Source organism: Manacus candei, unplaced genomic scaffold, assembly GCF_025592945.1.
Source record: "Manacus candei isolate 608988 ecotype Guabito, Panama unplaced genomic scaffold, ASM2559294v1 h1tg000014l, whole genome shotgun sequence".
NCBI classification, from domain to species: domain Eukaryota; kingdom Metazoa; phylum Chordata; class Aves; order Passeriformes; family Pipridae; genus Manacus; species Manacus candei.
In genome coordinates this window covers 82,447,028-82,474,702 of record NW_026138062.1, presented here as the reverse complement: position 1 = coordinate 82,474,702, position 27,675 = coordinate 82,447,028, and the positions used below count along the sequence as shown (strand labels likewise).

The following is a 27,675-nucleotide window of genomic DNA, read 5'->3' as shown; positions in this document are numbered from 1 at the left end:
TCAGACATTGCTTCTGAGAACAGCACAACATAAAATTTCACCCAGTCAGTGGTGTGTATTGAAAGCCTGAGGGGCTCGATTGGGCTTTTTGGGGGTAGATCAATCCTCACATGCAATTATGAATTAAAGCAACGGGATCACTCTCAGGCTTTGACATTTACAGGTGGAAAATTGGGGTAGAAAAGGAGCCTGAATATATGAACCCTCCATCATTGCAGCTAACTCTGTAAATTTGCCTACTACCACTGATAGTAAATGGACAACTAGGAGTAGGAAAAGGTGGAGGGGAGGAAAAAAATCTGTACCTATCAATATAATACAAACTCTTTAATGTTTGAAGTTACATCTATAATTTAGATTTTTTTTTTGTCTTTTCAAAGATCTTCTGAAGTAGTTGTCATCCTTTATTTTTAAAGGCATGAAATAGTTTGGGATGATGTCATTGTTTTAAAAAGTGTCAATATTTTTGTCTTGGCTTTGTCATATAATTAGGGCTTGCAAAATGCACTAAGAGCAGCCTAGGAAATGGTCCCATGTTTTGTGATATGACTAAGTAGCAGGAACATGAACTACTCAGCTTTCTGCCAGTAGAGTGAAGCTCTGTTTCACACTTGTGGTCCCCAGTTGCTTAAGCTGGGGATCAAACATACCCCATGGAAATGCTTGACACATGCATAAGATTCCCTTCAAAGGAAATTAGGTCAAAAAATGAATAGCAAATAGCCTTGTTTTTCTCACAGAGCCAGGAATAGGTATAGCAGAGGTATATTCACAGCAACTACCTTTGAAGAAAATTAGATTTATACTAGGTTGCATTTGAAGGTTTTAATTACCTGTGTGTCTTCCTGCAGCAGTTTGCACATACATTGTACATGCCAGATGGAGTTTACTAAACACAGATGATTACACTTCACAGAATAGTTGTTTCCATCTGATTTCACTATCTAATTGCAAAGAGGCAGGTAGGCTTAGGAAATAGATGACATGAGATAAATATGCTGTGCTTGGTACTGGGCCAGATTAGTGTCCTGTTTGGGCACTGCATTTAAGGAAAATGTAGTGAAACTGAAAATAATCTGAAAGAGATCAGCAAGCACAGCAAGTTTGGGAAAAAATGTTTCGAAAATAAAAGAATGGAGAGATGTGGGTGAAGAGAACAGCATCCTCCATGCATCTAAGTAGGTGTTTTAAGGGTGAGATCAATCTACTGCCCATGGCAGCAGTAGCAGGACACAGAGTAGTTGCCTTAGTACATCCTGGGGGAGGGATGTTAAATCTGTGACTAGATAAATACTAAAAATACTATACTTAAAATTGTTTACTTTGGGGGACAGTAACACCCACTACTTCCACAAGAGTTTTTAAGAATAGAACGGGCAAGTATCTGACACAACAATACGCCTCTGCCTGGACTACAGGTCATTTTCTCTTGAGGAATTTTTGCATTCCATGAATATTTACTTATTAATGCTGAACCTATACTGGGCATGAAAACTGCTTTCTCCTACTAATACCTCTTTATATTAACCATGACAGATCTCTGCAGACACTTTTCCAAAGTGCTATATGTTGCATATTACCAACAACATGACAAAGCTTATCAGGCGTCAAAGAAAACACTGAAAAGTCAAGTAAAGAATAGAGTCTTTATGCCTGGTAAGTTATGAAGGTATGATGGATAAATATTTATCTCTAAATGTATGTACATATAATGTGTAAGAAAACAGCTAGGATTTCTTTACTCATTTGTCACAGATTATTTTATTTCAGTCATGAAGAACACAGCAATGAAACTACTACAGTAATTGATTGCTCCTGTCAGTGTTCAGGAATGAAGGAAGCCCTAGAAAATCCACATTAAGATTGTGCTGGTACTCTCTAATCTGGTTTGTACAGTAAAGATGAGATGATTACCAGGAGCAATGCAAATTATTCTTGACTAAGATACTGGATATTAATGTCCTTTTTTCTAAAGTTAACAAAACCCACTTGCAATAGCATTAAAGGGGACAATCAGCTATCCCAGTGTAATATCCATGCACACAAAGCTAAAGCCTTCCACAATAAACCAGCAGCATTATCCAGATGAAAACCAGAGGTGCAGCAAAAATGTATTCAGAATACACTGTGGCTTTCCTGAACTTTTCCTAAGCTAACACTATAACTTCCAGGGAGCTTTTCAGACAGGATAAAATTCAGAAAAGAAAAAAGCAGCAGACTACATTGTGGACAGTCCCCTATCTGATAAAAGCTTCTCTAAAGATAAAACAGAGCTAAGTCTTCTTCTTGATATCACTACCTCTCCAAAAGACAGGTAACATTTTGTATATATGATATAAGAAGGAGACAGTACAGGAGGCTTATTACATTGTTAAGCAAGATTTATTTTTTTGTTTTACTCAAGTTTTTACTCAGTTAGAGGTACAATAGCAGGTAGAACTGATAAACCCTGGAAGAACAGTGATATCAGTATGATCCAATCACACATATGTCTCATCACGCTAGAAGACACACACACAAAAAAACTAGATGGGTAGGTTGTTTTTTTACTGTGTGAGAATTAAATCAGCAGTGCAGCTAAATGTGCTTAAAGCACACATGAAGTTTTAGATTATTGGGTGCCAAACCTGCTTAGGCCTTAATTATGGTGTTCACTCCTTTACACATCCAGAAGAAGAAGCTGAGCCAAGAATTTTGCATACTTTAAAAAAGTAGTCTACCAACAGAAATTACATTTTTTGCCTTCTGTCTTCTCTGAGACATGAAATAAAAAATAGCTGTGATGACCTTCTGGTTTATTGAATGTCTCTCGCCTCTCCAACACAGCCTCAGGGACTCCATCACATTTCAGCCTTTGTCACCACCAACAAGAATTTTAAAAGGACAAAGAAACACAGGAACTCACCCTTGTGGTGTAAGCAGCTTCTGGGTCATCTTCCAGCACACGAGAGAGACCAAAATCTGAGACTTTGCACACTAGGTTACTATTGATGAGGATATTACGAGCAGCTAAATCTCGATGGACATAACCCATGTCGGACAAATATTTCATGCCAGATGCGATGCCTCGAAGCATGCCCACTAGCTGGATGACTGTGAACTGGGCATCGTGTTTCTGGAAAACATTTGAAATGTCATTTCAGAGACTGCTCATGTTCCTCCGCACACAGAACTTTTGATGAAGACCCTGGAAGCTCCCCAGTGAAGAGCTCACGATCAGGTGTTGTGATTTAAATGCCACATGTGCAAGCATGTTGAGCTGAGGGGGATAATCTCCCAGGCAGCTGAGGGAAGGGGACAGATTTGAAATTCAGATAAAAATTCATTTTTCCCCTTCTTGCTGGCATCAGAATTTTAACTTCCTAGATGGGACCTAGATGTGTGAAAGCAGCACATAAATCTAAGTTGTGTTTGCTCCTGAGACTGGAGCATCAGGACATTAGAGAAACAGATGTCCAACTTCCCTGAAAGGCCATAGGAATTTTCAGTGAAAATCCCAGCCTTACCCGATGGACTAATGAATGTTTTCTACTACACAAGAATTTTTTTCCTTTTTTTTTCTTTTAACAAAAGCGAATGCTGATCTGAGTCAGTGGCTTTCAAATTCCACTAACTTTAAACTAATTCCTCAAATTCTTCCTCAACTTCAGGAACACAAAAATTAAACACACTGTGACTTCGCCTAGAAACCATATATTTCTAATCATCGACTTCTAGGTGCATGGTTTAAATGTCCCAGCTTTTATTGATCTGTTTGTTAGCATCCAGCTTTGATATTGATACAAAGTTACATAGACAATAGGACAACAGTGTGTCACAGTGCAGCTCTCAGATGAATTCCCCAGCGCTCCAGAAGTATCATCACGGGCACCTCTCCAACCCTTCCTTCTTCTGCTTCCAGAATTTTATTAAATGCATAGGAGCTGGCTCTGCCATGTGAGGTGATCTCACATGAATCAGTCTGCAAGACTGATTGCATTAATCTCGTTTTTGATTAGTATACTTAGGGGCAGTACTAGCACTGTAAACATTGGACAAATATATGCAGCAGATGCTTAAAGAGTCTCTCAGAATTCCCCTTCATGAAGAAATTAATTATTTTAAAAGACTCTCAGCAGCTCCCTGTCATGAAACCTTTTTTTTAGAGCCAACACAAGAGAATTTATACAGACCCTGAAAAAGATTTAGCTAGAAGTCAGAAGGTTTCTAAACATGAACAGAATCAGATGTTCAGAGAGCCTTTCCATGGCAATGGGGAAAGCAAACTAACTAGTTTCAAAAGGCATTTATTAAAAGGGTTATATGCCCTGATTTGCCTGTGATATTAATGAGTCACAAGATTCTTATCTATGCTTCCACACAACAGAAGTAAAAAGAAAATCACACTCGAATGAACGAACAAGCTGAACAACTGTTCTGTACAGTCAGAAATTATTCTGCTTTCCTCAGAGCTTTCTTCAAGGATTTTAAGCCTAAACAAAATATATATAGTTCAGCACAGATATATTTTGTTCAGCCACACTGACACATTATTTATATGTATTTTACATGCTCCAGTGGACAACATAACATATATAGTACAGACTGAAACTAAGGTTGACAATGTATCGCCTTTTGGGGTTAAATGTCTAGTTCAATGTTATGAATTTGGGGGATAATGTCATTCAACCGTGGCAGAACCAAAGCAGTCTCCCAGCCACAGCTGAGTTTGCCCTAACAAATTAAAATTAAACTAGTGTTTCCCCTCAGATGGGATTTCATTTCTTCTACACTTCTTGTTTTGCCACAAGTAAATCTCGGTGACACAGGGAGCGCTCAAATTTTTTTAGGCTCCCTACCAACTTTGACAGAAAACAAAGATAAATCAACAGCATTATTAGTATGTCTAAGGTTAGAGAAAGAAAACAGGCCAATAAACTTTGCTAGCTAAACATATCTAACATCCTCAGGTAAGGGGTTATTCCCTAAACTTTTCATATTTAGGGAAACAGCTTTTGACTCAGTACTATCGGTTTACTGATAAATTTTCCACAAATCCATTCATTTTGGAAATCACTTGCAAAGACATAGAGGCTGCCAACAGATAAGCATAAGTGCATTAGAGATGTAATTCAGCCTTCAGAAAAACAATTTTCCTTTTTGTGTGTCAGAATGCTGTTCTGTTTTGTTCATTTTTAATAGATTTGACATACCAGTGAAACCAAAATTGTCTTTATTTTTAAATAATGCTTACTGCAAGCAGTCAAAATCGACCTGAAGATTCCTACCTGGCTTTCTGAGCACATCACAATACACACCAACCCAAATGAAAATAACGAAGTATCAAGCAACAAGAGCTGATGATGAATCAGAGCAGAGTGGCAGCAATTTCAGAACAAGTTCAGAAGAAGAGCCAGTTCTGCACCGTTTAGTTTTCTATTGCACTTACCCGTAGGAAGCTGTCCAAGGAACCATTTTCCATATATTCAGTAACAATCATAACTGGTTTACCTGCAAATAGATTACAGGGGTAAGGCATTTAAAATGAATACATAATGACCAGTAAAAACAAGCATTTCAGAAATGCTCTCAGACCTTCTAAACCCCAAGGATAATTTTACATTTAGAAAGAAATTAAAAAATGTATGGGCAAACTAAACAATTGTGATTCCCCTGACATCAACAGAAATATAGTAATTTCAGCATAAACTGATAGGAATTTTAGCAACTCAGGTCCCAAGAAACAAAGTGAAGCATCCTACATTTTCAGTATACAGTGTCCTATCCATCACTGTTGAATATAATTCATCTCATAACTTGAATTTACACAGTGAATTGCTGTACCTTGCCATGCATTTGCCCACAGGTTCCTTTGGAAAGGGAACTGGGCACTTGCTGTGGAGGGAGTCACTTATTCTCTTAAGATGCCCTGGTCTGCACAATGCAGGTGGCAAAGACCATGGAACACTGTTCTGCTGCATGGGCACAATAAATGTATTCCTCAGGTAAGAGAGAGAATAAATAGAGCCCATGGAGGCAACAGCAAACCCCCTCTCCCTCAGGAGGGTATTTACAATACGTTTAAACTATTTACCTTCCATATTTTGAGGAGGAAGCTTCAGCTTTGAAGAGAAGCTTCAGTACCATGAGCTGAGGAAAATGTTGGGGTGGGGATAAAGATGAAAAGGAAAGTGCAGAACAAAACACAGGGCACTGGGAAGAAAAGCAGAGCTGTAACATTATTATTTTCCAGTACTGGGGCCATCCCTCCTTCCAGGCTTGTGCTGTGGTGGGATCACTGACAGCACAAACCCGAATGGGAGCTGAACATGCTGCATCCACGGGGCAGCAGCAAGCTCTAAGGAAACAGCCCTGTGTTCTTGAAATTACTTCAATAGCTTTAAAAACTATATTCAGATTAGTTTTTGAAACCATTCTTCCTATCCTGGAGTATATTGTAACATAACCAAGGTCTTATATGAAACTCTGATAAGTTGGGGAAAAATGAATGCAAAAATTAATGTGATTATGGTGAAGTTTACAGACAAAGGTCACTGCCCTGCTAATATTTTACCATCATACAGACTTTATTATTTCATAATATTTTCTAAAGCTTTGTTTATTTTCTCTTTGTGGTAAAGAGGGAGAGGTGGGTAAGGGCATGAAGTCATTTAAGGAGATGAATTATTATTTCACATATAATACAGGAAGAGGCATCTGACCATAAAAGTATGATTAAGGCCTGTACATTGTATAGCAGTCATGGTGAAATTTTAACTCCTAAAACTGAACAGCATGATGCTTGAAAGAGGTATCCAGTTTAACTAAAAACAGGAAAGTCATTAACAAAGCAAAGTAAATGGTAACAACTCATTTTTCTGCTGGTTTTTCAAAAATACAGGTTCTACAGATGGAAATACTTGAAAGAGAAACAGTAGTTTCAGAGAATAAGTTTAATAAAATGGCAAGACAACTCTTTATCCCCTTTACATGGATTAATAGGTTCAAATATCTACTTTCTGTGGTGCAAATGCGTTCTATCATTTACATATGACACATATGTCATATCTGTGGGAATCACACCAATGAGTAATTGACAGTCATCAACTAACTAGTATGAAATACTCTGTCCAAAACATTATTCTTGAATTATAAAGGAGATGGTACAGATAAAAAATCTAACAATGGAAAAGCTAAAAAAAAAAAAAAAACACCAAAAAATCTGTTTGTGCTTTCTCTTGTTAGCAAGAAATGCATATTTCAAGCAAAAGTCCCTAACCTGCAGTCTGTGTGTAATGTTACCCCAAAGGGATTTCTGGTAACACCCAGAACATGCTGCTGGACCTTTCCAATGAGGCTCTCCAAAGCTTTCTATGATAAATCCATGTACCTCAAAACCAGGAAGCATTTGTCTGGTTTCTGTAAAAACTCAGTCAATTTTATGAGACTTATCAGAAGATTTAAATTAGAGTAAGAAGATATGGCTTTCAAATTATTACAGGAGCATCTTCCTGCCTTGCTCACTCTAAGCACAGGGTTTCACTCTCACTAAGTTGGAAATGTGCCCATAATAAGAAGTACATGCTCTGAAACAACATGCTACAGCTTTAAAAGAACATTCTGCATTCATTTATCAAAAGAGAACCTTTTATACATGATAACAAGTTGTGTCAACAGTGTTGCCAAAGTTTATTATACTAACAGGCTACAAATTGCTGTAAATTATTAGTAAACTAAGCAGAACATGCATGCTAGTTATTAAGAATAAGGCCTACAGTGTGCCCAGGAGACCAGGGCAGCAGCAGGAAGATGTAGAACTGAAATCCATGAGAAGCAGAGGAACAACCCTGCACTGGAGCAAAGGAGCCACCCAGTTTGAGGACTTCTCAAACTAAACGGTCCTGTTAGGGGGATTGTGACAATTGCAGTCATCAGGAGTTGCTTCAGAAGATCTGTTTACTGTGAAAAGTGAATTAGTGTCTAAAGTAAAAGAATTACTAAGGGCCACCTGTTAAGCAAAAGTTGGTTAATGAAGAAAAGGTCATATCTCCTGTTTATCATGCATTACCTGTGCTGAGAGTGAACCATCATATACTCCACAGGCTCTCTACTGACTGCACATATACTAATGCCTTTTAGGTGTGATTTAATAGCTATTATTAAAAAGTATGAACGCCTGTTAACTTATTCATAGAGTATATTGGTTTGTTTAAAAAAAAACCAAAACAAATTCAAATCCCACAAGCTTCTTGTCCTTCTATCACCCCACAGAATGTTAAAGAATTAAATTATTAACATTACTTGCAGCAAAATGGAGACAAATAGCTCCAGAGCAGATTTCTCAACTCCTGTACTGAAGCTGTCTGGAGAAGGTGGTATATCCCTGAGTCTTTTCATTTGGGAATATTCAGAGCTCGCTGTCCCACACATAGATGTGACAGGCAGCTGGCACACCTGACTCCCCACAGCAGACAGGACTCTGCTGTGAATACAGCTGAGTAGCAAGTTCACTCACAGCCACTCATACAGAATACAGATAGAATTAGTAATGCACGTTCAAAAACAATGCACAAATTCCTGCATGCACGGCAATTAAATTATTTTCTGAAGTGCTCCAGGAATACAAAATGTAACAAAATAGATTTTAGCTCAGCTGTGTACAGAGTGATGCTGGTGTTTCAAGTGATTTCATGATTGCAAATCCTATTCTGACTGTGCAAAGCGTGTGCCATTACAAAGCAGGAGGTAACCTTCATTTATACAGGCAGACCTGGCAGCCCTTTCCTAACAGGGCTGTGAGACCTAAGATAACGAATAACTTCTTTGTTATTTAAATCAGCAAAATAGACTTTCACGAATCACACCTAGAGAAGTCATTATTATTATAATTATGATTATGTATCTTCATAACATATAGGGTTTTGCATACCTGTCACTAATTATTTTTAGACATAAACTGGTGGGGTTTTTATTTTATATATTTTGTTGCAGTAGGCTATTAAATTCTTTCATACCTATGTTTTTGAAACCTTGAATCAAGCAATTAAAAAAAAAACAACCAACCAAACCCTTAACAAAAACCCAAAGGCATATTTAGGAAATGCCTTTAAGTAAACATATCTATATAATCACAGAAATAAAATCAATATTACTACTGACAGCTTAAAGCCCCATGCCTTTTTTTTTTTTTGAGATTTTTACTAAGATCTCTATATTCTGGAGCATTAGGATCTTTAAAAGCCTAATACTTCAACGCAGAAGGAACCGTGTCTTGCAGAATACACCACCTAGGGAGTCTTTCTGCTGTGCCTTTTGCAATGGGGTATGTCTGTCTCATATTGGCCTCATAAGCCACCAGCGTGCCTGTAACAAATGTGGATAGAGCCTTCCCAAATCTTCGTTCACGAAGCCCAGCCATGATGACTGGTACATATTGAATCTACATGGAGTACTTCTCCTCTGCATGAAAACCACGTAGGAAAAAGGTTTGGAATCATTGAATAATTTCCTAGTACCAGTTGTTGCACCCAGGTAGGCTGTTCATTAATTTCTGCTAAGGACGAACCTAATGATTTAGCTGAGAGCAGAACACAGCTCTTCAATGCATTTAGGAAACCTTAACACATCAGACTCCACAACTCCTACCAGGTTATCAGCCAGAGCCTCTTGGCCGTTTTGTAGCAATTTGTAGCTTTGGAGTTTATTAAACCTGTCAATTTATTATTGAGCTTCTGTGTTCTTCAGAAATAATCCCTTTTCCTCCACTTGGCTATATTTTTTTTCAAGCAGACTACTTTTATTCCCCCGTTTTCCCCAGCTCATCAAGCTCCTTTTTCCTCCACATTTGCTATATTTTTTTTCAAGCAGACTACTTTTATTCCCCAATTCTCCCCAGCTCACCAAGCCAGGGTAAGTTCTAAATTCTTTTCTAAGTTCTCAGCAGCCTGAGAGCAGCAATACAGTGCAGGTCATGCAGCTGCTCTGTGGGCAATTGCCCCAAACCCCACTCCTCATTGGATCCATCAGTGTGGGTTTCACATGGGTGTTTTCACATGGGTGTTTTCACATGGGTAATTTGTTTTTCCTACTTCTGAGGAAATAAAATGTACATTGCAAAAGACAAGCTGTGTGTTTCTGCTGTTATCTCTTTTGGAGGATGTTTGGTACACATTGACATGGTCATAACATCAGCATTTCTGGAGGGGCTTGCAGAGCAAAAAAAAAAAAAGATTTAGGGTGTTTTTCTGTTTTTTTTTTTTTTGAATGATCAGTAAATGACAGAATGATTTAGGTTTGGAGGTACCTCATGACACTTCCCATGCAAAACAGACGTCCCTATCATATCTTACTTTTAGTGACGACTCCTTCTAGTCGGATGATATTGGGGTGGTCAAACTGTCCCATGATACTTGCTTCCCCCAGGAAGTCCCTCCTCTGTTTTTCTGTGTAGCCAACTTTCAGAGTTTTGATAGCAACTGAAATTTCCTTTTTAGAAGGCAGCTTTAGGCGTCCACTGCACACTTCTCCAAATTCCCCTGAAAAAAGAGTGGAAAAGCGACAAAAGCTGAAATGTAGTTATTTCACAGGGATTTAAGAATGAAGACTTAGCCTTCAGCAAAAGCCCCTAAACAGTGGTGTTCACTGGAAGGCCACAGATCGTCACTCCAAAGGGGCCTTTTGTCCAAACTGCTTCACATTATCATCCTTGGGTTCCCCAGCTGTCAAACTGGACAATGTCACTTATTTACTCTGCATATCCAGGTGACTGCAGAGCAGAGGAATGAATAAATGAGATCAGAAAATTCCCCTTCTGCTTCTGTTGATGCACTTTGAGACAGCAGTAGGAGCGTTAACTGATTAAGAAGTATCAGAATGGCAGAATAGTTCTGCATCCTTGTGAACACTAAACTGCCTTTCTACCAGTGACAGTACAGTTCCAAGTTACTTAACTTCTGAAAGCCAAAGTGACTAGTATACTAGTATACTTTATCAAGAGCAAATGCTGCTGCGGTTCAAATACCAACCCCAGCCCAGTACTGTTAGAGCTCCACAAAAAAAAGAAGACCAAAGAACATCTTGAAAACAGAAGGAAGGGGGGAAAAAAGGGTTGAAATAAATCTTGCAGGGTCCAGCTTCATATTCCATTTTCTTGATTTTTTTAATGGTCCAAAAAGCTATAGCAAGCTAACCTTTTAAAACTGTTGTTCAGTTACTGTCAATGGAGAAAATAGCTATGATTTCAGCACGCAGTCCAGCAATCAATCCTTCATTTAAAACCAGAATTGTATATCTGATATTGGTTTAACTTTTGTGAAGGAAAAGTTAAACCCATTTAGCCATGGCTGGACAGTTTAGAACTTGAGTGATTAATCAGATGCCACAAGTACTTCAAGACCAGAGGATGCTTCAAGAAAAAAAGGTTGGACCCTTTCTGAGGACTGATTTTAAGAGATGAGGATGATGGCTTTTCATATAAAACCTTCCTGAGGTGTTTATTTTTAATTATGCTACACACATAAACATAAACCTGCCCTGCAGACTGATGTGTCTATTTACATGTGGAAGGCAAATAGGTATTGTTTAGGAGTGCTGTTCATGATATAAAGATTTCTCTGCAGGAGATCCTAATTTCTTTTTAAATGGGCTACTTAGTACATCAGTGAATGGCATTTGCTGTAAATTTAGGGGACCGGGGAACCCGTAAAGGAAGACTCTGAAATCAGCTTCCTTTGTTGTGTTTTAAATCCTGATTGTACTGCTGTGCACAGAACTCCCTCAGAGCTGGAGAGGCATCAGAGCTGAATAAACCTCCTGAACATCAGTGATGCTCTAATCCTCACTGAGGCACTGCAAACTTTCCCAATAAGTTCATGGACAGGTAGGCCCTAAATTATTGAAATACTTTGATCAATGTTATGCTACAAGTATATTTCAGCTTGGAAAGAAAAGCAAATTCTTACTTCCTTGTTCAGCAAAGTACATCTTTAAATCTACCCCAAATTAAGAAAGTACTTTCTGTAGTATTATTTTACAATCCAATTGTATTTAAACTCCTTCAAGTGATTTGCTGAACTGAATCCATAAAAACAAGTGAGTTATTTAAAAAAAATTACTGCAAAGAAAAATCTGAAAAAGTGGCTCCTGACCTCGATTTTCTTATGTTTAGGCTCCTACTAAAATCCCTTGTGTTTTTCTTGTGGTTCTTTTGGACAAGAGTATTTCCTTATTGCACTTGTGTATATCTTCAAAGCTATGTAAGCTGCCCTCTATTCTCAGAGACTTCTGCTAAAGCTGTGAAAACCACTTGGAAAAGTACTTCTGAATATCAAGATTACTTGCCTGACTTGAAGGTCTCATTACTTACGTCACACTCCAACACAGTTAAATGAATCCCTTCTTTTCAAATCACTGTCTTTTTATGATTTCATTCACACTTGTGTTACAAAGGACAAGGGCAGGAAAAGACCAAGTCATTCACTCAAATAAGGCATTGACTCAAGCAAGAGGCAGGAAATGCCTTTCTGGTTTTTGGGGAGGAAAGAAGTGTTCCTGAAGAAGCTGCCTCAGAGACACTCAGTCTGAATGTAAAAGCTAGTACGAGTTGAGTGTGACAGCAGTGTAAAGGAACAAACTCATTTTGGATGCTTCCAGCACTCTACAGCCTGATTTTCATCTGTTCTTCCCTGCTTGGCTCTTCCTGTTGGCATCTCTACCAACTGGCAATAGGAAATGCTAACTAGAATGCCATATGTACTTCAGGCTACAGAAATCTGAGTTATGGTGTCCAAAAATAGCATTATTATATCTTGAGTCCATGTAGCTTCATTGTGGAGGACCTACAGGAACCCTCTGTCACTCAGTTGGTTACAGCATGCTGCTAATAGTGCCAGGCTCAATCCCCACATGGGCCATTCAATTAAGAGTTGGACTTGATGATCCTTGTGGGTCCTTTCCAACTCAGAATCTTCTGTTATTTTCACTGGAATGGAGCAAAGGGTCTTACTTTTAAAACACCAGACTCCTTTAGGACATATTCCCTTTATGAAGTTTCTCAGAAAACACTTACTCCGTTTACAATGGTCATATTGGGCAAATTTTGGTTTACTTCTTATTCTAATGTATCTTGATTAAAAATAGATCAGAACAATTGAACGGTAAAACATGACATATCACTTATTCTTAGCAACTTGTTTTCTAGATTCATATACCGCACATAGCCCAAATTTAGAAAGCTTACAGTTGTGAACAAAGGCTCCTGAAAGTCTTGCAAGGAAATACACTGTTCCTGGACTTAACTTTACAATAACCTCCTTCTCTATCCTTATGCTAATTCTCTATTATGTGCAGTAAGCAGAGCTTTGCTGCCTTGACTGAAGATGGTGGAGAACAGTGCACTCTTGTGGGGCAAAATTAAAACCAGCAAGGAACAAAAATTCAACCTTTCCAGAAAATAACTTAACTTCAAACTACAAACAGTTGAGTAGCTTCGGTAAGAGAGGATGAACAGTTTCTTTTTTTGCTGAGTGATTTGGGAGATGCACTGAGCACAGTAGTATGGTTCTACACCTTTTCCAACTGAAAATCTTCTGCTGTGCACTGTGAGTCTGCCTCTCTCACATTTCATGATTTTAATCCAAGTCATATATTTAGAGAGAAACAAAAAATTCAATAACAAAATAATTGGCATTTTTCAATGGATTAAAAATCAACAGTACTTCTCACAAATGCTTTAATATAGCAGGAAAGCTAGCACTTCATGATCTTCTGACTCAATGAGACAATCTGCCACTTCAAGGAGTGGCACACAACCTATCAGGACTATATGTTGCATTGCAACACAGTCTCAGTGTAATGAGACTTTCTGTAACCTGGCTCCTCTGTTACAAAATCAGCTCATTTCACCAGTTTGTTTTCTGTAAACCCAACAATCCATGGCATCTGTATGGCTCAGACAAATCAGTTATCAGACAGACAACCCCTTCTTCCTAAATCAATAATTCAAATGCAAAGCAGTGACCAAAATCAATCCAATGACCAAAGGTGACTGCAGTGTGATGCATTCATCGTGACTGGTATGAAATGAGTTTGTGGTTTCACTCAAGGTATAATAGTCAACAGTCCTTTTAAGGGAAAAAAAAGGAAAACATCTTCACAAAGCACATTTTCTGTGCTTTGCTGACAGATTTTAAAGAGAAGCACAGAAGTGAAGCTGAACAATCTTTTTCACTCTCAACTGTGCTGCATCCAAGGGTGGTCTTGGTGTCCTTTGAAAAGCTGCCTTGCTATCTGCTTTCTTTGAGGAAAAAAAAGAAAAATTGAACTGTGTGCACTTAACTTTTCACATGCACTGAAACCAGCTGTAAATCTGTAAATAGGACCTACTAATTTGAAGACTTTACAAAATTTTCTTTTCAGTCACAAGTATAAACCCAAAGATCTAAAACAGTATATATATAGCAAAAAAAGTATCTTTAGTTCAATATATCTGGTGGTCAGTACCTGCTCCAACTACTTTATCAATGGATATATTAGAAGCATCCAGTTCCTTGGCAAATTCATGCACAGCTTGATTGGGATCCTCATATGTATGCGGATCTACGTAAGTTCTCAGGCCTGGGAGTTTTACTGTGGAAAAACAGATTCAGAGAGAAAATGTTACTTAGACTTAATTAATCCTTCTAAAGAAAGCTCACGAGACAACGGAAACCAAATCAATAGGAGAAAAAGGTGTTCTTCAAATCAAACTGATTTTTATGGGTCTTCAGGAATCTTAATACGGAGTAAAACTGGAAACACTAAAGTACATCTGCACTTGTTGTATTTAACTGCTTTTCAAATATTAAACTACTACTCACCCCTCCGTGCTGCTACATTTAGATGCTGCCTTATATTGTCCTTTTTAAAGTAATGACAGGAAGGCAAGTAACAAAACGTGTTGCTACAGCCAACCTGAGAAGTTCTTACTAAGAGCCCCTATTAACTCAAACTTTTTCTTTCCAAGTCCTCCAACAAGAAAAAAAAATAAAAACATGAAACATGAAACAACCCACCCGTGACTCAATCTGTCTGCCAGTACATATAAGGATGTCAGAGAGTTGTTCTTAATAAAAACTGGTTCTAGTCCTCTGTCGCAAGGTATCTGTCGTATCGTTAGGTTTTGGTCCGTAGCGAAAGTAGACACAGGCACCCGAAGAGAGAGATGAGCCAAGGGTGTCTGCTGGCTAAGTGCAGCAGGCAGCTTCACTGAGGTAGCTGGCCCCGACTTTCCCACACGCTTACTGTAAATACGTTTTTACAAAAACACTCAGGAATTCACACCTGCACCCTGAAACACAGTCAACAGGCCTGTCCTCGTACTGCTTATCATCTTCTAGCCAACTCCCTAATACTCCAGGCTGCTGTGGCCATGGGAATGTTTAATTAGCCTCACTGTTCTCATGGGAAAGGCTTTATACCATTTAATATTTCAAGCTCCTCAAGCTCCAGGGGCTCGGCGGACCTGCCGCTTCCCTCCGCAGTCCTCAGTTGCCCAAACATCCATGGTCTTATTTTGTCCTCCTCTACAGTTTCCTGGCCAGGGATTGTTTGTTTGCCCAGGGCAAGTGCTACTTCAAACGACTGAATGATTTTAAGGGCAGTTTCAAACTCTCCACATCTCTTCCTCCAGCAGGACTAGAGAGGAAGAGACCATTCCCAAACTTTGCCTCCAGCAAAGATGCTGAAGGCAAAGCACAACCTCATTCCCTCTTCCTGGCTCACAGCACTGCTTGTGTTTGTACCCAGTGCCTTTTGTGCCTGCCTCTGTATTCATTTTATAACAAAAATATATTTTATGAACAAAAAGTGAAATAACCAGCTTGAAGTTTTCTGCTTCTCACACAAAACCTACATTCCTCGACGTGTATTCTAGCTTTTCCTAACTATACCAGTTGGTCTCATAAAGGATATTAACTCCTCTTATAAACACCACTTTAACCCACTCAGGAGTATCCTTTACAGCTTGGCATTATGGTACTGCATCAATTTTGACAGCTAGAATAGTTAAAACCTTCTTTCTAGAATAGTTAAAACCTTCTTTCTAGAATAGTTAAACCTTTTTTGCTGGGATTACACAGATGGGAAAAAAATACCTTTGGAGCATTAGTTAGAGCACACAATTGTTTTGTCAAACAATCCCTAGTGAAAAAAAAAATCAATTTTATGGAGATTTATTGGCCTCAGAATTGACAAAGAAATGACAAAACTGAGTTCCCAAGCTAATTGCCTTGCAAACAATGCAAAGAGCCATGTTCTGAACACAAGGGCTGGGTGTGCACGGCCCTAAATGCCGACTGTGTTTCCTTCAAGAGCCTGATGATTACAGAATTACTTGCAAGTAAAACAAAAAGTAATTGGCTGTATATTGCTGTTGGTTAAAGATCTTGTAAATGCTCCTTTCCTTCCATGCTGAATGTATATTACAGGCTCCCTCATACCCCCAATAAAAATAACAATTAAAAGTCTGTGGGGTTTTTGGCTTCAGATTTTTAATGCTGACCCCAGAGGTTCCCAAGATCAGGTGATGGTGACTGCAAGGAGAATAATCCCTTCACACCAATAATTAAGGGCAGGCTGCATAGTAACTGGGTTCTGTCATGAAATACAGATAATAAACACATGCACATGTGTTAAGCTCTACTACTTTACAGCTCATTCTGTGCAAACATAATAATTTACATTTTCATTTTAACAGCATGAATTGCCCTAAAGGTAGAAAAAAAATAAAAAGGCCCAGCCAAAGAAGGCAAAGGGAGAGGATCTGAGGAGGTGAAACGTTTTCGTTCCTTTGAAGTGATATTATAGGATTTGTAATAATGCTGCAGGGAATAGTTCATGGCTGGAGCCTTTTTAAAAGTAATTCAGAATAAACTGACTGAAATAAACCAGCTGCTGCATTTAAGATGCTGAAAGTTTACGACAGCCATGGAAGTTGGTTTATCCTCTTTTAGCTCATAGGAGCAATTTTCTTATTCTTTGGGAAAGACTGCAATTTGGTAGATTAAAGCTTCAACAGCCACACACGTACATACATACAAATTCTAACAGATAAATATCTGCAAGGTTTATAATATATAATTTTCAAGAACTTCTAAGAGAAATATCAGGTCCATAACTGGTTTTGTTCTTACTACACAGTGAATCAGCGTGGCACTGCTCAGAAAACAGTACATAAATATCTAAAATCAAATTAAAAGCAATTTAATCCACAGGAATTTAACAGTACTGACATGTTTAAGAATAGTGATTGCAACTTTCCATTGTGTGGGAGTAAAAAGAGCAAATTCTGACCTGTTATTTGTCTGTGACACTTATTTTACTGGCTGCTTTTATTTTATAACCTCATTAAATTTGGATGATGAAGCATTAATTCTATGGGGCCACATGTAACCCTATAGATTTTTTTTTTTTTTTGAGAATAGTTGGTTGGGCTTGATGAAGCAAATCCACTGTTCCAGGTTCAGTATCCCCTGACAGTGCTGGGGAAGGAGACACATGTTGTGGATATTCATGCTCATGGCTCCCTGGAGACAAGGATGGGCTCCAAACTTACAGCAGTAATAACTTGAACAGTCAGAGAACAGTCATGCCATTGTCATGAGGATTTGGAAGCAGTTCTAATTTCCCACTGCTGCAGGTAAATCCCTCATTAAAATGTTGACTCAATTATATTTGGTGAGGAGGCACCTGATTATGTACCATTTCTTGCAGATGGTACAGCACCACTGTTGTGTGCAAAAAAAACCCCAAGTACATTCACCTTACAACACGCTAAGCAATAGAAATATATGGTTCAACATAGTTTCCATGGTTTAGCAGGACATTCATAGCTGAAACTGTTTCAAAGACAAACTACTGCTTCTCATTAAGCCCATGCTCGTTAGACACCCAAAAAAGGAATTTCTGGGGCTTGGTGTCTTTGAAGGGTGTTATCTTTGCCTGTAAAGATGAAAAAGTCCAAAATGCAGATATTAAAAAACCCCAAGAAATCCCCCCTTACTCTTGATCAGGAATTAAGCTATCAACTTATTTTCCCCTCAGCTTCTCCCGCTTCAACACTAATTTCTTCCTATTTGAAAGAGAGTATGGAGCTTCTTCCCCTGAGCATCTCCTGGATGTGATGTTGGTCCACACTTTTCCTTTCACAGGGCATTGCTGAACGACCCAGAGCAGCCATGAATTAAGCCCCATTTAGCTTTATTAAAAATAGGTACATAAGCATCAAAATAGATAGGCTTTGGGTTCGACTTTTGAACGTGTTTCATCCAATTTTTGTGATGCAAAGACAACATAAGTCAGTGGAAAGGCTCTTTTAGTCCTGGATGAGACTCAATAAAAGCACAGACATATTCATTCTTGCCAGTGGGGAATCAGGACTTGAACAAAACACGTTTGTAAACAGAGTTGGATTTAAAAAAATCCCATTAATTCGAGACAATTGTTTAGTAATTATTCTTAATTTAAGAAGCTAATCTGTATCACTCCATATGTTTAGAATAATTCCAAACTAAATTATTAGTGGGTCAACTTTGTCAAGCAAACAATTTTCACAGTCCCTTCAGTGGTCAAGACAGTTTTAAATTAATTTTATATTTTACTTTGGGGAGGAAAAAAATATTTCTTAGACTTTATAAAGCTGATAATGAGGAAGTTGCAGTTACACTCTGCCCTTCAGTGATGCACAGCACAATCAATATCACATGTATTGTTTGAACATAGACAGTGATGTTTTGCTCATTGCTAACCTGAACACAGATAAAAGAATTTGAAACAAAGAATAATTGTTTGGGGAAAATCTCTTTACCCACAAGAGAAGAGATAATACTCTTCTTAATTTCACCTTAGTTTAAGGGAGGTATGGCTCTTTTTTTTTTTAAATTGAAAAACACCAGTTATTTAGGGGATGAATTCAACAGATCTGGAGGCATTAAAAGGCTTCAGTAACTTACAATGGCCATTCCCAAAATGCAGTCTTTTCTCATCAGTGCCATGTTTGGACTTCTTGTATCCACAGAATCTACAAGCAACAGAAAAAAAAAAAAGTAATATAGAGAATTTTACGTGTTAACTGCAGGTGGAAACAGAATAAAATGTTTTCCCTCCACAATTAAATGCCTGTTTGAAAGTTTAATGATATTTACATTCTCTGTGCTCTATAGAGGCATGTGATGTTCTGGGGGAATTTGAGGAAATTGGCTAATGAGAGGATTTGTTGATTTTTGACCCCTACAGTTTAATTTTACAATTGCCTAAGAATGTGTTTATAGCATTTTTTTAACAGCTGCTGTGTGATTGGGGCTGCTGATGTTAGAGGGCTCATTACCAACTATGAAGCAGGATTTGGAGCTCCTGGGCAGCAGACAAAGGAAAAGGTTGCAAACCAGGACGACACCCAACCAGCCTGCTCATCAAAGCCCCTCAGGGAAATGGAAGAGGGAGAAAATGTGCAAATCAGACAAAAAACTAACCTCCCAATCAAGATGTACACCACAACTGTGAGCAGAATAATGGCTACTGCTGCTGAAATGGCAATCATTACCACCTGGCTGTTCTCACTGGAAATGGAGAATGCTGGAAAGTTAACACAAAAATATATATAAATAACCTTACACACACACAGCAGTGATTACACCACAATTGACATGTATATAGGGAACAGACAGGTTAAGTCATCACTCTATAGCATTTGGTGTCCTGACAGATATTTAATCTGCTACATAATTTTTCATCAAACAAATAAATACAAGGGAAGAAAACATAAGGCTCTGGCCACCTTTGACAATGTACCAAAGCTGTTTCTGCTACTGTTGATTTTTACTTGCTGACTGTTGCAACTGCTGGTAAACTGATACTTATACATACACTTATACACAACTACAAACACACGTGCTGTGACGTACACATATTTTGCCATGGTCAGAAGGAATTTCTCCTTGGCAAGAAATCCCAGCCAGTCAATAATCATCACCCTTACTTTCCTTTTTTGTGTGATGGAAAGGGCTTTAAGGAGTTAAGTTTCCCAGTTAACCTTGGCAATATCCACATGAAGGTTGTGTAAAGCACGGGCATGCAGAAGCAGATAGAAGGACTATCGATGGATAATCCATGGCTACAGGAAAAATAAGGGCTATTTTCTGCCCTGTACATGCCTGACTGGAGTCACAGCATTCCTAACCTCTGCCTATTACAGACCCAAAACTGCACTCAGTTATAATTTGGCAACAGGAACAAAGTTATTCAATTTGTTGTTCAAATGTGTAACTTGAGATGTGCACCCTTGCCTCCTGTCACCTTTCACATTTTTTCTCCTTTTTTCTTTTTTTCTTATTTTCTGTTACATTACTTTGCAGAGAAAACCCATTAAACTCCAAGTGGATAAATTTTTCATCTCTGCAACTGATTTCTTTCTCCTTGCTGTAATTGTTTGTCCTATCTTGCATTCTACTTTCGACTAGAATGCCAAAGTTTCTAGTCATCACAACAGCAATTTGTAACTGCTTTTTAAACATGAAGCTTGTTTGCTTTTCAGAATAAGAGCTGAGGTGGAAGAAATGGGAATGAGATACATACATAACCTATCTCAAAAAACACATGTAAGCCAAGAGAAAGACCATTTGGCTTGATGCTACTCTTCTTGGTAGAATGTGTTGCTTTTAGCAGAACACTCCTTAGACCATGAGTTCTCAAGCCTTATCATGAGTACATGAATAAGCCTTATGAGAATGTATCAGAATTATAGTCCTCAGTTGTGTTATAAATCTGAGCAGCAGACATGAGCCTTTAGTGAAAGACTGACCTTCCACAAAGCAAAAAGTCTTTGATTATTCATCATCAGTCTGTATCAGTAAATGGGCACCTCAGCAAAGGCTGATTTTTGATGCATTAAGCCACTTCCAACTTCTAGCAAAGAGAAGGTCTGATGAACCGTATAATACCAAGTGATGAGAAAGCAACATTTAAGACTGTGAACTCTATTAAGACCCCTTCTGATACAATAACCAAACTTGTAAAGAACACTTATAAGGTCATCAGTTAAGTAATATTATTCTCTACATATTAGAGAAAAGAAAAAGGAGTGCCAGGCTATTAAATAACTACCCAGGACCACCCAGAAATGCAGTGACAGAGAGAAGGGACCCAAACAGCTCAACTTCCTGACCAGCAACTCAACTGAGGGACCATCCTTCCCAGCCTGTGCACATGTTTCATCTCAAGGCTACACAGAGGCATCAGCAATTTGCAGTAACACGAGAATTACCCAGGAGCAATGGACCCATATAATACCAATTCTCCAGGAGCAGAGGTTTATAGTCCCTAGGGTTCAGGTCACAAATTTGGAACAGTGTGAGGCTGTGAACCCGTTTTTCTCTCAAAGTTCCTCTCTCAACAAGAGCCATGGTCTAGCAAGGTATCGATTCTGGCATGAGGTAGAATTAGGGTAGGGAATGGAAGAAAATACCACCTGTGATAGTTATGGTTTACTCTTTATAGCATGTTTCAGGTTTAATGATAAAATATAAACTTATACAGTAATAGTACCAAGAAAGACATATCCTAAATAGTTATGAGACATATTTCCTAAACTAGAAAAGGAGTGCAAGCAGCCATTCAAATCACTCATAAACCTGGCAGGATGTCAGTATGGACCATTTGAACAAATACATACAATCTGGACTGGTTTCAAACTCAAACTTGCGGCTGTTTGTCCCATATCCAGCTGCAGTTCGGGCTCGGATTTGGAAGACATAGGTAGTATCAGGTTTGAGGCCACTGATGGTAACATTGGTGCCTTTGGCTCTCAGAATGGTATAGCTTGTCTCTTGTTCCTGCTTTTGAAAAGAGAAATTATCATATTAAAACCACACCCTAAAAAACAGAAACAAGAGGTGGTAGACACTAAATTAGTACAAATGACCTGGGGAGAACTGGATATATTTGAATGTTTATAGCCTGACAAATGCTTGTACAAGCATTCATTTTCTATCACCTCTTAGCAAGAAGTCTAAATCATTAGATTTTCTATGGCCTTATGCTATATATTGAATACTAGACATACTGAGAATATGACATTTTATTAAATGGCTTTGCATAATTTTGTAATAGTCTGTAATACAACAAGAAAATTATTAAGAACGTTATTTAAAAAATGTAAATCAGATTTGCCTAATGCACTGAACTGGAAGTTGTAACAGGCCAACTTGGACATTTTAAGGCCCTGTAGAGATGTTTGCAGGATACAGTTTTTACTGCCTTGCATTTTACAAGACAAGTGGTTACCTTCATAACAGTCAGAAGAGAAACTCCACTCAGGGTCCTCAGCTCAGTGAAAAGAGGAATTTAACTGGTTTTCTATTATGCTATAAAAGCTATAAGATTGACATGTTCATCCTCATTTGGGCAAAAACTCCCTGAACTCTCTCCTGGACCACACTCACAACCACACTTTGCCTAAATGTTACCTATTTCTGACATAATGACTTTTTATATAAAGTAAGAAGAGGACTATCTTGTAATTTAGTACATTTGGAGACACTTCACACTGTGTAAAAAGCTAATTCTCATAAAAGTGTGCCTCAGTCCCACTGTAAGCACATAATCTTAAAATTTAAGCATGCATTTGGAGCCTGAGGTATTGCTTATTTTACTAAAGCCATCCTGTACCAAAAGAATATTTTTGGCTTCCTCAATATGGCAGCTGGAACTGCCTCAAAAAAAAATCTTGGACAGCAGCCACACATGTGGGAAGCTGTGAGAATCTCAATTGTTTAGGTTCCCCACTATGAGCTTTTTTATTCTGGAGGTGGTGGGGATTTCAGATACTGTCCTTTTGCTTTGAACACTCTGCAAAACACTGAACCCATTGAGTTTTGCCTGTTTGAAAACAGAAACTGAGTTAAGGCCTGTCGGATGCAAAGAATCTCACCTAATTCCCACTGGGTTTTTTTGTGGCATTGCACTGACTTGTGAGGGTCTGATATTTTAACTTTGACAACACTGGAGTGCCCGTACACAAGTACAGAGGCCGGAAAATGCTCTACACACTCCCTGCCAAAGCCACTTCAGCTTCATGTGTAAAGTTCAAGTGAGTGGAGTTGTTTACTGTTTAGTGTGTTTACTCTGCAGTGCTGTCTACAGCAATAAATTGGGATATTCTAAGTTAGTAGGTGGACATCAGAAACTGTTCACTTTGGTGCTAAAGAAGCCTCAGTACTCTGTTCTTGGCAATCTTTGATACAGAGAAACAGAAACATTTACACCGTTGTTAAGGGGATCGCCAGAATCTCCATGTAATATTCAACATTATGCACGTGAGAAATCACAGTGAAAGGAAAAAAGGAAAACAAAAAAAAGAAACCAAACAAGCAGCTAAGCTTGTGCCTAAAAATTAACACCCAGAATCAAAACCTCAGATAGGGTGAGCTAGACCTAGTCTTCAAAGAATGACTGTAAAAGTGTTTATCATGGTCATTTTCTTTGCACACTAAAAATAAAAAGGAAATCAGCATTAGACCTCCTCAGAGTTTCCCAGTACTTCTCTAGAAAGTTTTCTGTTATAAATTCAGGGGAGAAAATTTACAGGAGGACATTCCAAAGAACTAACAGGTTTCAGTAAAATTAGTTATTTTTTGAACTAACAAAGGCCTAGTATTATAATTTGCAGGCTTCCCTTATCTCATCATTCAGTTGAATGTAGGCCACTATTTTAATTTCAAAGACATAATAATCTTGTCTTTAAAACACAAAATCTTTTGTGTATGCTATGACTGGACATTCATTTTGATCTTGCTTCAGGCCGCTTTTCTGAAATGCAAACATTTCTTTCTGGTGCAGATACAAATGTGCAAGGGAAAATATAGTCATGGCCCTGTCTGTTAATAATCCTCAATGGAACTTGGAAAATAAACTTTTAAAACAATGGTATGGAGGATGTCATGGTATCTCAGTTTATGGGAAGCTTTTTACACACATATTTTGTAAGTCATTTTTTATGTTACTCGTAATCAAATCAGTGAAACACCACATAAAAGCCCAAGTTTATCTTTCTTGGGGATAGAGTAAAACTTCAGAGATACAGCACTACAGCTGCCATAAGCAGAGGGGATACACAAAAAGGAGAGTCAGGCTTTGTAAGGCAGCACTTCAATCAAACACTCTGATGATAAATTTGAACTTGGATGCACAAAGCATATTCTTCCTGAATGTTTCTGCATAGTTTACCAGACACAATCTTTACTGGGAAGCAAACCCCACTACTGTTGGTGTCTCATTTGCAAATGACATTTTATAATGTTTTATAAAAGACATATTTTGAAGACATTTTAAATTTATAGTGGCAATACTAGTAATTGGTATGCCCTTTTTTCAGATAAGCACAGGAAGTGTTTATATTATATAACATTTTGTTCCATCAGCTTCATGTACTTAAGAGGCCAGTACCTGACTACACATCTTTGGGAGGGATCCACAGTCCTGATACTGCTTCCCTTATTGCCACATGTGAAATCTTCATTGATATAACATTTCCTACAAATCTCATGGAGCATACATGGCCTACCTACTCTAAAAGTAACAAAGTGCATTTGCATATAATTTATTTAATCAGCCTCAGAAAGAGCACAAAGTGCACAGTTACGTGTTGGTTTTAACCAGGCTACTGAGCACATAATTTCTATGATGGCAAAAGCAAACCTCTTTTAGCTATGAGAGACTGCAACTAAATATCACTCACTGCTTGCAGAAGACTTCACCTTAATAAAGTGTGTGGGATTTAGTTGGCATAATTGTAAGGAGTATATTTAATTGAAACAACAGTTTATGAGTGGTTTTTAGGAGATGGTTTTTTTTCTGTATCTTTGCATGACAAGATACTCCTTCAAGAGTATCAAATGCCTAGACTTTCCATACTGTATCTCCCTGAAAGAAGATTTTATTTCTTTTAAATGTTTTGAATAAATAGTGACTGGGGCTTTATAACTGGCCTCTGAAGATTTACAAAAAACACAATTCTATTTCAAACACTCAGTCCAAAAAACTGCCACTCCCAGCCCATAATTCTGTGAAGTGTTTAAGGCCAGGTTGGATGAGGCTTTAGGTAATTGGTCTAGTGGAAAGTGGCCCTGCCTAGAGCAGGGACTTGGAACTAGGTGGTCTTTAAGGACCCTTCCACCCCAAACCACTCTGATTCATTCCAAAAAGTTAAAATAGTTTTCCAAAACTGTAGTTTCTAATCTCCCTACAAACATATAAAGCTCTACTCTCTCAGCTACACAAGTGCAATCATCAATGAAAAAACCCACCGAATGGTTTATTTAGTTCTTCCTGCAGAAAATAAATATTTTCCACATATTTTATGTGAATAATGCATTAGAAAAACTACACAGCATCATAATTTAGATACATGACATTCTATTCTTATTCCAAATTTATTCTAACATCTTAAATACCAGTAACATGCAGTTGTCCATAAATATCACATATTCTTTGAAATTTAAGAACAGCATAGCAAAATACTTTCACAAACAAGGTGTGTGACAGAATTGGGCTGACCTGTATTACTCTATTAAATGCTCTATCATTTAATTTCTAAGAGATTACAAAAGGTATGTCAACTAAAAACAAGCAGGATGGAAAAGAATGGCTCCACATCAATCATCTACCAGCAATCAGAAGTGACTTGTCAGGGGAAATATCCAGATTGCTAAATGTGAAGGGTTTATTTCCTAGCAATTGCCACTTTACAGCAGTGCAGTTTCTGATGAGCACAACCAAGATTATTTCTGAAGCAGAAAAGCAAATAGACTGGTTTGCTGGTTTATAAAGAAAGATCTCTTTATAAGACTGGTTTATAAAGAAAGATCTCTTTTCAAGAAAAAAAGAGTGAAGAAGGTATGCTTAGAGATTTCAGATTAAAAAGCATCATCTTCCAAAGGTGTTTGGGGAAGGAATGAATAGTAACAGTCCAGCACAGGCTTCTCTGACCTCAAGTAAATTTAACAGAGCATTAGTTTTATACCTATTATAATTTGCAAAGCTTAAAAGAACAATAGATTAAAGTCTCCTGACAATAGATTTGCCTTTTTTACCTCATAAACCCTGAGAAATAGGCTTCTGACTCCCCAGCAGACTGCAGAACACACATTAAAAAACACTGGTGCCAGAAGGTTGGTTTTTTAAAAGCCTCTTTGCTCTAAATGGTCTGGCTCCTTTTGTCAAGCAGTTGGCTCTCTCTGGTTTAAGAAAACTGTCTGGTGCATATGAACTCCTGATTACAGACTTCAAAGGGAAGAAACACATGTGCAAGATCAGCTTCCTAAGACTGGCTGGTTGTCTTATAAAGCTGTCTTATGACAACCAGTTGTTCCATAAGAGTGGACACAGCCGGTGGGAATAGCTTCATGCTCTGTCTGGGCACACAACAGCGCTGGAAGGGGACAATTTTCTTGAACAGAAACCCCAATTTCAGTGTAGAATAATGATCAAAACATCCAAAATCAACAAACACACAAATAAAACTTATTGGTGATTTAATTAAAATAAACTGAATTCACACAGTGGGGGAAAAAAATCTCTCCCTTTGGAGCAACTAACCCACAAGAAATCACCTGTGCTGTTTTTGGCTGGGGTAGAATTAATTTTCTTCAGAGAAGCTAGTAGGTAGTTTTTGGATTTGCACTGGAAACAGACAGGTTTGATAATATAGAGATGTTTTTGTTCTTGCTGAGCAGTGCTTACACAGTGTCAAGGCCTTTTCTGCCTGTTACACCACCCTACCAGGGAGGAGGCTTGGGGTGCACAAGAATTTGGGAAGGGACACAGACAGGACAGCTGATTCTAACTGAACACAGGGATATCCCACACTATATGGCACCATGCTGAGCATATAAAGCTCGGGAAGAAGAAGTACGAGCTGGTTCTCCTTGATTTCTCAAGCCCTGGATCTGGACTTGATCCTATCCCCATTGAAACTGAAAAATGTAAGTAAAAGTCCACAGGGTGCTGCTCTCTGAGATAAGACTGAGCTGAAATATTTAGGAAGCTTTCTTTTTCTCCTTTTATCTCTAACACTGTGTATGTTTAGATTTTTACCAAGGTCTTTGAAGGTCGAAGTGCTCACCAGAAAAAACTCCTCCCAAAATCATATTCCATAAATTTGGGTGAAATTTTTCAGCATACGACCTTCTGATCATCATTCTTCAAGATCAAGTGTGGACTATTAATGCCACATTGTCCCCCTAGTAAGCTCTGAGAGAAAACTTTCTGTAGATTAACTGAATAGTCATGGAGTATTTTTAACACCATTTTCTAAGAGGGTATAAGCCCTACATCTTCTCTCATACTTATCAAATATAAGCCTGATTACCAGATATGAAGAGCATTAGGAAATGCTCAATTAAACCACTAGTTCTGATATTTTTTCAGTTTGTTAACTTCAGTAGCAATATGTTCTGTCAAAAGGTCTCTCTGATCTACCAAAAAATGGCTAATTCGACTCTTCACAATCTTCATGACAATATATGGCTTTCCAATTCTACCAATAAGATTTACTAAAAGAAACATTCTATTATGAAGATACGTTTTCCTAAATACAGATCTATACAGGGTGCACAAATAAACTTCTGTCCATTTATACAAGAAAATGTCAGTAAAAACCAGAACCTA

General features: G+C 38.1%; 1 protein-coding gene across 3 annotated transcripts in view; it reads right to left on the bottom strand.

The window, feature by feature from the left end:
- Nucleotides 1-27,675, bottom strand: part of EPHA3 (EPH receptor A3) — a 206,089-nt gene that overhangs the window by 24,209 nt on the left and 154,205 nt on the right. For 2 of the 3 annotated variants that reach the window (XM_051780235.1, XM_051780237.1), the window contains 7 exons: nucleotides 21,683-21,845; nucleotides 19,485-19,587; nucleotides 18,966-19,033; nucleotides 14,479-14,604; nucleotides 10,329-10,514; nucleotides 5,429-5,490; nucleotides 2,906-3,115 (listed from right to left, as the gene is read on the bottom strand). In XM_051780235.1, the coding sequence (XP_051636195.1) occupies nucleotides 2,906-3,115; nucleotides 5,429-5,490; nucleotides 10,329-10,514; nucleotides 14,479-14,604; nucleotides 18,966-19,033; nucleotides 19,485-19,587; nucleotides 21,683-21,845 (918 nt within the window). The remainder of the gene's footprint in view (nucleotides 1-2,905; nucleotides 3,116-5,428; nucleotides 5,491-10,328; nucleotides 10,515-14,478; nucleotides 14,605-18,965; nucleotides 19,034-19,484; nucleotides 19,588-21,682; nucleotides 21,846-27,675) is intronic. The other variant, XM_051780236.1, reaches the window with a different exon arrangement.